The sequence below is a fragment of the Leptidea sinapis genome, chromosome 31, assembly GCF_905404315.1.
Source record: "Leptidea sinapis chromosome 31, ilLepSina1.1, whole genome shotgun sequence".
Classification (NCBI taxonomy): domain Eukaryota; kingdom Metazoa; phylum Arthropoda; class Insecta; order Lepidoptera; family Pieridae; genus Leptidea; species Leptidea sinapis.
The window spans coordinates 10268204-10280205 of NC_066295.1; the positions used below are offsets into that span (position 1 = coordinate 10268204).

At 36.5% G+C, this 12002-nt stretch overlaps 1 protein-coding gene across 3 annotated transcripts in view; it reads right to left on the reverse strand.

Moving 5' to 3' along the window:
• Positions 1 to 8735: 8735 nt before the first annotated feature.
• LOC126974132 (persulfide dioxygenase ETHE1, mitochondrial) overlaps positions 8736 to 12002 on the reverse strand; it is a 132511-nt gene continuing 129244 nt past the window's right edge. For all 3 annotated transcript variants that reach the window (XM_050821563.1, XM_050821564.1, XM_050821565.1), the window contains one exon: positions 8736 to 11008. In XM_050821563.1, coding sequence (XP_050677520.1) covers positions 10968 to 11008 — 41 coding nt within the window. In that variant the 3' untranslated portion in view covers positions 8736 to 10967. The remainder of the gene's footprint in view (positions 11009 to 12002) is intronic.

Here is a 12002-nt window from a genome sequence, read left to right on the forward strand (position 1 = left end):
CCCATGAGATTGTATTGTTTGCTGATGATACTTCACTTATTTTTAAAGTGAAGCGACGTGCGGATATTGATGACGAGGTAAGCAATGCACTCTCAAAGATAGTGCGTTGGTTTGAGACGAATAATCTGCACTTAAACAGTAAAAAAACAAAGTGTTTACGGTTCATTACACCAAACACAGCGGAGGTACAAACCAACGTACTTATAAATGACCAGAGATTGGAACTTGTGGTCACTACGGTCTTCTTGGGTATCACGTTAGATAAAAAGCTTCAGTGGGGTCCACATATTACCCATCTAGCAGATAGACTCAGCTCTGCGGCATATGCAGTTAGAAAGATTAGAGAGTACACGAATGTTGCGACCGCTAGATTAGTGTACTTTAGTTATTTTCACAGCATCATGACGTACGGTATATTACTATGGGGTCATGCTGCTGACATTGATATAGTGTTTGCACTGCAAAAGAGAGCTGTTCGTGCTATATATCAGCTTGGTTATAGACAGTCTCTCAAAGAAAAATTTAAAGAAATAAATATTATGACTGTTTATTGTCAGTACATTTATGAAAATTTAATAAATGTTCACAAAAATCGTCACCTTTTTGCTCTTAATAGTGATTTTCATTATTATAACACTAGAAATAAGGGATTGCTTGTAACTAATTCTAGTAGGCTTCATAAGATACATAATAGCTTTAAGGGTAAATGTATACACTTCTACAATAAAGTCCCAGCTACTGTTCAGGCATTATCTATAAATAAATTTAAATGTTTTATAAAAAAATGGCTGTGTCGTAAATCCTATTACTCCACTGCTGAATATCTAAATGATCGGACAGCCTGGGACTAGATTGTGATTATTTTATAGCGACTATACAATATTGTATATTTTTATTGAAAAGAGCGCAAAAAAAAGAATGCTGGGAGAGTTTCTTGCGCCGCTTCTTCTCTCTCAGAGCGCCATTTGTTTCCGAAGCGGTAGTAGTATCTAGTCGTATAAGAAATGACATCAAAAAGAATTCTAAAGGAATCAATTTTGAGAAAATAAATGCCTTTTATGCCTTTATATTTAAAAAGAACTGTTGAAATAACTAAATATGTCGCAGTATTTGGCAAAATAATGGCATTACTTACATGTTTTTACATTATATTTTGAGACATATTTTTAATTATAAGATCAGCAAGATCCATAGTTATAATGACCAGGCTATAGAAAATAATTTAAGTAAATTAAAATTACATGGCAAGACGCAATTGCAGAATGTGGCAGTATAAATTTGTAAACAATAACAATTGTTAAGGCATGAAATAAATTAAATCAAATATAAGCTAACCCTTGTCATTATCTATTTGCTTCCTCAGTGTTAGTGAACCCTGTTTTTACAAGGTCCATTTTGGTTGTATCTGGCTTCTATGTGTTATTGTTTGTAATAAAAAACACATAACTTCGCTGAAACTGGGCGTCATAAATAGAGCACGGCAATACTTCAAGCCGGCCCACATTCTAGCGCTCTACAAAGCGCAGGTCCGGCCTCACATGGAGTATTGCTGTCATCTCTGGTCTGGCGCACCCCAGTATCAGCTCGATCCATTTGACCGCGTGCAACGCAGAGCAGCTCGAATTGTCGGGGACGGAGTACTCTGTGAACGGCTGAATCACTTGGCGTTGCGTAGAGACGTCGCTTCATTGTGTGTCTTCTACCGCATTTATCACGGGGAGTGTTCCGAAGAGCTGTTCAACCTGATTCCTGTCGCCGAATTTCACCTTCGCACGACACGCCACAAGTTACGATATCATCCCCACCATCTGGATGTGTGGCGGTCCTCCACAGTGCGGTTTTCAAGGAGCTTTCTTCCTCGTACCACGAAGCTGTGGAATGAGCTTCCTTGTGCGGTGTTTCCGGGACGATACGACATGGGTACCTTCAAGAAAAGCGCGTACACCTTCCATAAAGGCCGGCAACGCTCTTGTGATTCCTCTGGTGATGCAGGAGAGTGTGGGCGGCGGTGATCACTTAACACCAGGTGACCCGTACGCTCGTTTGTCCTCCTATTCCATAAAAAAAAACAATAACGTTTTTAGTTTAAAAAAGTTTTTAAAATGAAGTTTTTTTACAGTTTGTGATCCGATAAACGGAACTTCTTAAGTGTCTTGAGAGTTTCTTACGTTAAGTTGTAAATTTTTTACTATTCAATTTTCTAAATTTGAAACGGGCTTACATATTATATTAACTTATATAACATCGTGCCGAGTGAAACATAAAAAATTACTAAATTCAAAACTTATGTTACATAGGTAACTAATGGAGACCCTCCTCTATCTTTGAAGTCGACGATAAAGATGAAAAAAAATATTATAACTGATAAAGACACGTTTGTATTCGGCGCGATCGGACACAATACGACCCGTATGTTTCACGAACACACACTGCAGTTAGTTGTGCTTTGTACAAAGCGAAGTCTAGAACGTTCTAAGTATTTTGCATATCCCAGATGATATCACGAATGTTCGTCGTCCAGACGCACCGCTCTACGCCTTAGAAGTTTATTTGAAGCATTTTGGAATGTTCTAGAGATTGTTCAGGAATCAATATCGTGTATATTGAGTTGGATGGTTTAAACTGCGTCGCCTTTGTCTTATTTAATAACTCAATTAATTAATGTGAAAATTCGGAGGAAGAGCTGTAATCAAAGCCCTTAAGAGGGAAACGTAAGAGGCCATTTTTCCATACACAGCTTCTCGACTCTTTTCTCCTTCCATTTAAACCCTAGATCAAAATTATTTCCGAATATCAATATCATCTCTAGGTGTCTCTCTGATATCTTGTGTTTTAAGTGCTAGAAGTACTTCAAAAAGTGCTTAAACGTCTTTCTTAATCAATAATTCAATTAATGAATCATATTTTATACTTTATAGGCCGTAAACACAGGCCTATAAAGTATAAAATATGGCAACAATAAGCGAAAAAGTCAAACACTGTTACCAGTGGGAGGCTCCTTTGCACAGGATGCCGGCTAGATTATGGGTACCACAACGGCGCCTATTTCTGCCGTGAAGCAGTAATGTGTAAGCATTACTGTGTTTCGGTCTGAAGGGCGCCGTAGCTAGTGAAATTACTGGGCAAATGAGACTTAACATCTTGTCTCAAGGTGACGAACGCAGTTGTAGTGCCGCTCAGAATTTTTGGAGGTTTCAAGAATCCTGAGCGGCACTGCATGTTAATGGGCAGGGCGTATTAATTACCATCAGCTAAACGTCCTGCTCGTCTTGTCCCTTATTTTCATAAAAAAAAGTAAGTCCATTTAGTATTCAAAATTTCGTTTCGATTGGTTAATTTTTGAAGATAGAAATAGCCGAGAACGAAACCCTAACTCTTCAGTATTTAACTCACGATTTTTAGTCGGAGTTGTAGCTGTCCATATCGTACTAATGATTGTCCCGCCCACGTTAGCGCGACGGAATGTTGTTTATGAATTCTTATATGTGAAAAAAGCCTCAGCTAATGTTTCCTATTAATCTATCTCTCTTGCTTTCTTTTAGTTTTTAATTAACTTATATGCCGTGCGACTTTTTCCACGGCCCTCTGTACACGGTAAGCTACACTGGCCTTCAAAAGTAAGTATCACACTTTTAAAATTGGGATAACGTTTTAAGTTCACAAGATATACTTTCGAAATAAAAAGGACTCCAAAGAGAATTTAATTTTGTACATAAAAACTTTATAGTAGGTAACCTTCTTTTAAGAATTGGCTGAAAAAAACTTCAAAAACAAAACCATTCCTTTTTCAAAGTGGAAGTTTCCGAATTACAATTTTACCATTCACATTTTCTTTCTGTTTTAAATTTTTTTCAAGATCGATGGGTCTTGTTTTAAAAATTTATGCTAAAAAGCACATAACATTTATTTATCCTCTTTCAGTTGAAGAATGTGCTAGGATCATGGCTTTTCTGGAACTAGGCATCAGTATGATTCGCACTGCAAGAATGGTCCAGAAGGTAAAGCGAAGGTACGAAGAGACTGGACACCATCTGAGGAGACCTTGTAATGGTAGACCCAGGTGTACCAGTGCCCGAGAAGATCGTTATATTATTTCCACTGTGTTAAGAAATCGCCACCAAAATACAGTTGAAGTCAAGCAACAGCTACTTCAGACCCGGAGGGACTATATTAGTGACAGTACAGTGAGAAGAAGACTTGCTGAAGCAAATTTGAAACCCCGAAGACCAGCGAGTGGCCCAAAACTCGAAAGACAGCATCGAGTAGCGAGACTTCGATACGCCCGTGAACACATGCAGTGGGATGAAGAAGAATGGTCAAGAATTTTGTTTGCAGATGAGTCTCGATTCTCTCTTTACACTTCTGATGGAAGGCGAAGTGTTTACAGGTGACCTGGTGAGCGATACCTTCAAGCCTCAGCCAAGCATCTCAGAAAGAGTCCAATACGGTGGAGGCAGTGTACATGTATGGGCTGACATATCTTCAGAAGGTCGCACAGAGCTAGTAGCCATAGAAAATGGCACCCTCACTGGGCAAAGATATGCTCAAGAGATTCTCAATGAGTATGCAGGGCCGTATTTAGCAAATATGGGTGATGGATCGATGCTGATGCATGATAATGCCCGGCCACACACGGCTCATATCGTACAAGAGTATATTCAGGAGGTCGGTATCAGCGTGATGGCTTGGCCATCAAGAAGTCCTGATCTCAACCCGATTGAATGAGCTTGGGAGGCTAGTCAGAAATCGCAGACCACCACCTACTACCCTCAGGGCACTAAAGCAGGCCCTGGTAGAAGAATGGGAGAATATTCCCCAACATCGGCTCCGAAACCTAGTGTTCAGTATGCCAAACCGGCTCGAAGCTGTAATCAGAGCTCGAGGAGGCAATACCAGTTATTAAAAATTAAATAACATGCAATACATTTTAGTTTAATTTTTTTACACTTAACTAAAAATGTATATTTTCATTGTTTTATCTTTTTTAAGTTAAAAATGTTACTAATGTATAATTTTAGTTTCTAAGAATTAAAGCCTATAAAATTTGCAACAAAACGTTTTTTATCTTAAATTATTTTATCTACCTTCTATAGTTAAGAAAATAATTTATTTTGAAAAGTGTGATACTTACTTTTGCAGGCCAGTGTAGTTATAATATTTCTCTAAATTAATGTAGCCAGCACTTCTGAAAAACACACACATAAAAAACATTAAAGTAAAAACATTAAAGTAACAAAAAAATCATAAATTGGAAATAACCTCTGAATAAATAAACTTAAACTTTCGATTAATATAACCAAATAACATAAGTTTTATTTCTAAAAATGTAGCAATTAAAATTACATCGGGCGGTTGTCTTAATTTTGTTTAGTCATTAATTATTATTAACTAATATTTATTTAAATCTTTAAATACCTGCCCTCACCCTATGATCAATGTCACTGGAATGTATTAACGCCTTAATATCTTCAAATTCTGGGGATAGATTTTAATTAAAAATAACTCGAAGGAAAGGTTTTTTTTTATTTATTTTTTATTAGTAATTTTATCAGTAATTATATACATTTTTAAATGATGCGAGATAAAGTGGCGAAATGGAGCACAAGAGTTACAGAATGGTACCCAAGAGATGGCGAAAGAAAAAGAGAAAGACAGTACACAAGGTGGGAAAATGAAATAAAATTGACAGCCCTGCCCTGCTGCAGTTAGGCCTAACTGGCAAGAGTTGCCCAAAACAGAAAAGAGTGGAAATTGTTGGATTGCGGTCTTTGCCAATCGGCACGCCGAACTAAGAGACATTTTATAGTTTATACTTTATAGCTTAGACATTTTATAGTTTATATTTTTCAAATGGCAGGTATCTAATTGTTTTTTTTTTAAGTACGGAATAAAATGGCTTTATTATTATTATTATAAACATATTATCTCTGTATATGTATGGATAAATAATAAATATAGTACGAGTGCGTAGAAATTTATTCTACAAGATATCAAATGACTCAATTTCCGTAAGCAGCTATTCGAAATAAAGAGATTTTTCGAGCTTTGTTTGAATTACAGGGAGATTTCTCTCACAAATACGAGCGCCTAATCTCTGAAGCAGCCATTAATAACACGACCCTATTTTAAATTACAACGTGACATTCAAACACCCTCCCTAAGGCTTGAGTACCCTCGCGTGCCATTGGAAAATGTCAGGCTTGCTATATGATAATCTACATTATATATTACTATATTCTAAGTCATTTATACAGTTGATAAACTTTAAATGGACACACCTAAGTCTTTGTTTTATAGCCCGTCCAATTCCATCTTCTTGCCACAAACTTTGATATCATGCCCACCATCTGGACGTGTGGTGTTCCTCCCCAGTTCAGTTTTCGAGGCTCTTTCTTCCACGTACAAACAAACTGTGGAATGAACTTCCACGTATGGTGTTTTCAGGACGCTACCTTCACATACTTTCAAAAAAACGTGTACAATCACTTAAAAAGGCAGGCAACGCTCCTGTCATTCCTCAGAGAGTGTGAGCGCTGTTTACTTGCCATCAGGTAGCCGTACGCTCTTTTGTAATCTTCTTCCATAACAGTTCCCCCTAAGGATAGCAAGGAAGAGGAATGCTCACACTGAAACTTTTTTGCCCCACTTTTTTGCATCCTTCCAAAATCTAAAGTATCTATGCATAGTTTTTTTACTAATAAATCCTTTATTTAAGGTAACAAAAGTTGATGATGATTATGTAATTTAAACCAGATATTCTTGTATATATATATATATTTATCCTATAAAGTTAAGCGACGCATACTTTTTAGCGCGCGAAATTAATAATAAAAAAACAGGTATAAACAATTCGTATCATTTTAAATCTATATTAAGACTATCAATAACTATTGGTCAAAAAAATTTGAGATTTTTCCTTTAAAAATTCGTATCTCTAAAAATATTAACTTTATCGTGAAAAGTCATTGGACCTCTTTTATTTGTATTTTAATAAAGAATATAAAAATAATTGTCCGGTTGAAAAATAACAATTCCTTGCAATTGTTTAAGCAATTACGGTTTAAACAAATTCCCCATTTGTCGTATCACTGCTCTTCGACAACACTTCCATTACAGCCTCGCCTAGTATCGGAATACTGTGTCTCGAAATCTCGAGCGATTGCCAATTCCGCGGCATCTGGAGAGCAAGCCAAACTGGGCATCATAAATAGAGCACGCCAATACTTCAAGCCGGCCCACATTCTAGCGCTTTACAAAACGCGAGTCCGGCCACATATGGAGTATTGCTGTCATCTCTGGTCTGGTGCACCCCAGTATCAGCTCAATCCATTTGATCCATGCAACGCAGAGCAGGTCGAATTGTCGGGGACTCGGTGCTCTATGAACGGCTGGATCATTTGGCGTTGCGTAGAGACGTCCGCGTCGCTTCATTGTGTGTCTTTTAGCGCATTTATCACGGGGAGTGTTCCGAAGAGCTGTTTAACCTGATTCCTGCCGCCGAATTCCACCTTCGCACGACACGCCACAAGTTAGGATATCAACCCCACCATCTGGGTGGCTCCTGTGGTTCCTCTGATGTTGCAAGAGAATGTGGGCGGCGGTGATCACTTAACACTAGGTGACCCGTACGCTCCACCCGTCCTCCTTTTTCATAAAAAACCACGGCCACGGGGTTGCACCATGCATTTATATCATCATTATGGCAATTTGAAAAGGACGGCATAAAAAATGGATGTGGAATAGTTTTCGGTACTATGGCGCCGATTCCTCCTGGACTTTATGTATTGGGAGGCGCCGGGCGGTGATTATATACCTTCAGGTGACCCGTAGTTTCGTTTTTCTCCCATTTCGTAAGGAAATAGAATGTCCAGGAAAGTATTCTTCCAGGGCTGTACTACTATGGTACTGCCATCACACTATAATATAGTCCCAAAAAAGCGGTAAGATTTGTTTGATAAAAATAGCTGCCACTTTCCGTCCTGAAGTATCACAATGACGGGCTACACCATAGTTCGGTCTGTGGTGGGTTACGACTATCGGATGTCGTTCAACATCATCATCTTATCAAGTAATATAGAAAAGAAAGAAATAAGAAGTAAGAATTATTTATTCTGCAACTTAAGCCTAGTATACAACTAGACTTATTATTTATATTAAATTTAAGAATTATATATATATATTTGCACAAAGCATAAGGAGTTCATTAGAGAAGGTTGAATGGACTTATAGGATTATTGAAAGGGTCAAAAACTGGACGCAAAGTATTCACGGTGCAGTGGGTTTTTATCACACCTAGTTTCTTATCATGTCGTGGACAGTTCCATGCACCATCATTAATGGTAAAAGGAACGATCCATACTGCATCTTGGTATTTTCTTTGAATGGAGTTCTAGACCGGTCTACGGAGAAAACATCCAATAGGAAATGAGTTCGAAGCAAGTTTTCCGGTGAGAAAGAGACGGATGCAATTGACCATTCTGAGCGGTACCTTTTGCGGAAGAAAAACGCGGAGAAGGTACTTCGCTAAAAATGAGAGGAGTGGTATCACGAAGTAAAGCTACCAGGGTTACTACAGGAGAACGTGACAATAGAAACTTGAATAGGCTTTTTATAGTAAAAGTAGTAAGGTAAAAATCCCACACTACCCACATTTCGTCATTTTGAAGATATTTCTCCACGAACACGAAAATACATTCCGAATTCAAACACGTGCAAAGAAACATTAAAACGCTTCATAATATTTATAAATTTATTGAAAAACAGAATAATATAATCTTTTAAATATATTGATAACAATAATTTTATTATTCTTATAGACTAAGACGTCTGTGACCATTTTTATCACAGATACTATTTATATAAATTATACATAATGGTTTTTTGAGAAGAGCGGTGATGGCCAAGTCGGAAACTAAGAGACCTAGAGAAAAGTCGTGAAAGGAGTCGTGCCCTCGATTTATAAGTAACCAATAACTGCATATTTAGTTTTTTTTTTAATTTATTGAACTTGCCAGAGCCCATTGGTTCAATAATACAGAATGTAATTTTTTGAAAAATCGTTCGGGTCGATTTTGTCAAAAGTTCAATTTATATATATATATTTAAATCTTCTTATCAATCGAGGGCATGACTCGTTTCACGACTTTCCTCTAAGTCTCCTAATTTCCGACTTGGCCATCACCGGGCGGTGTCTTAAAAACCACCCTGTATATTAACACATTGCTGTGCCAAATTAATATAAAATTAGCACTTATGCATTATAAAACATTTATTTGTAAAATATAAATATTAAGTACAACCTTTAATAAGTTTACTTCATTTTATTTCGCAATTGGACGCGCAAGTTATAAAATACTCTTGAAGACACCCGGATTATATTGTTAGGGATAAAATATTGAATATATTTGCGTACGACCCGAGACCTCCAAAAGCGTGACTTTTATGTGTAATTTTGATATGTCAATGTGTGCGTCAGCTAGATGCTTAACATTCAAAATTCTAAGGAGTAATAAATAATTTCAAACATGGCTGATTGTTTAAGACTTGTAAATAAAACTGGGTTTCAGTAACAATAGATTCGCTTTGCTTTTCTATCCTAATGTATCTCGGAGATGTCCCTCTCTGTCTATACGCGCTAATCTTAATAAGAATAATAATTATCTTTATTTGCATTGGAATAAGGTCAGTTTTAAAATCGGTCTTATTTTATTAAGATTCCGTTTCTCTTATTCTACCTACAAGGCATGCAAATATATTATGTATTATAACATTTTATTTCATACAAAATTGAACCTAACCATTAAGAACTTAGATAATTTATTCGTCTAGATAGAGCCTTTTGGTGCTAGACCAACGATAAAAACAGGCCAGGTTTATTACTTTAATGTGCGTGACAAGCTACGTCACTTTGTGTTAGTGTGCGTGCATTGTTCAAAAGAGAGTTTTACTGTCAACGTCAATTTTTTTTGACGTTTTCACAGCTGCCACAGTCTATCTATACACACATAACGAAAATGGCGTTTGTTTGAGGCTCAATCACGCCTAAACCACTGATCGTATCAACATTCGATGCGAAATTTATGCTAGATGGTTTATGGCTACTTATTTTTTTATTGTATTTGTAATAAGATGAATAAAATTTAATTTATATCCCTTTAAAATTCGGGCGGGAACGGCTAGTTTAGATAATATATAAATGATCTAAAGCATATTGTATATTATAAGTCTATGGGATAAACAGAAGAATAAATTATATCCAGGAACAGACATATGCTTATAATGCCTACTACTCGACTTAGTCGAGTTAACAAGTCTTTTATGGGACGATATATATGCTTTTTCAACATAATCCCAGAGAATATTCAAAACAAAAGAATTACGTTATTCAAAAGAATTGTTAAAAAACGTTTGTATGGTAAGGGTTACTATAACATAAGTGACTTTCTTAATGATACCACAGATTGGGAATGGAGCGACCGCCCTCAGGCTATTAAATAAGTTTAAGTGTACAATGTTACTTTGTAAATGTTACTTTAATTGTAAAACATATTTTTGATGGAAAAAAAGCACGCTGAGTTTGTTGCGCCCATTCTTCTCAGGCCTGAGGCATCATTTTGGAATGGGTGGTGGTTTTTTGACTTTCAATAAGTGATTTCACATCCTATTTTGAATAAAAATATTTGAATTTGAATGAGAAGATTTTTTAACAACTTGGCTGTTCGGACAATGAAGCTGTTTCCAAAGCCCTTCGTGTGTACATCAAGAACAAAAGGCCGAAAGCTCTTTCATGCCTGACCATCCGATGCTGAAATGAGAAGTACTCTCAGAAATGTTATTAGAATGGGACAGACATCTAACATGCGTCTCAGTCTTGTAAAGTCATTGCATAAGACAAACGCCCGAATAACATTATTGTATTTTTTTAAGTTTATTTAATTTATTTTTACTTAAAATTAAAACTTATAATCTCAAAATAGTCCGCACACTTTGTTTGCTGGTATTGATTCATCTGAAACAGAAGGAAATTCGTTATTGACTAAAAAAATATTCCTACAATGAAATTATCTAACAACGCCATCTCTTAGTTGTCGGAGTGAACTATGGAACTGTCACTGACACAAAATGTCATATTTATATCTTCTATAACACCAATAAACGATCATAAAGTTGCTATACTTATGTTAAATACTAGCAACCCGCCCGCGCCAGTCAGACACATAAGCACCACTTAAGCTGCAATTTATTTTCATGATTGCTCTAGAAATCAGTCAACAATTGCGATAGGTGGCGCTGTAAACCACTGACATCGAGTTTTTGACATTAGTACCTAATAAAATACAATCATCCTCTTAGTATTAACAGAAAACAAATTGACAGTTTGTACAGTTATGTAACAAAGACAGGGAAAAGAGAAAAGTTTGAATCAGTGACAAATGTTCAAGAAATATTTTGCCATGGAAAAATCTAAATTTGGAGAGCAATTAAACCAAAATTAAAAAGTTCCTTTATTCTAGAACATATTAGTTTCATTATCTGTTAAATCTTGAGAAACACTGTATTTGTCTGTAGTGTTAATTCTGCTAAGTTTCACAAATCACCTCGACGCGTGTTTCACCCCTACACGAGACATGTTCAGGAGCTGTTGACTCGCCAAATTCGAGTTTTCGGGAAAAATTATCACTAAGGATCATTTATAAATAGCAGTGAATTTCCACAAAGTAACTATTAATTTATTGTATGTGTCAGTTAACTAATTCTTATCGCTGTTAAGTCCGAAACGCATTACAGCGGCGCTGCGCTCGACGGTTATTTCTACAGCACTTTGCGTGCGAGCAACATTACAAGATGAGCGATGGTGACGAGGATTAGGTCATTATTTCTTTATTGTGTGCAGAAGAAGAACCTATTAACGGATGAGGAAAAAAAAATAAGATATCGAAGTCAAATAACCCTTTTTCAATTAGCCTTAAACTAAGCGCTTTTGAATCGTCACTATAAATATT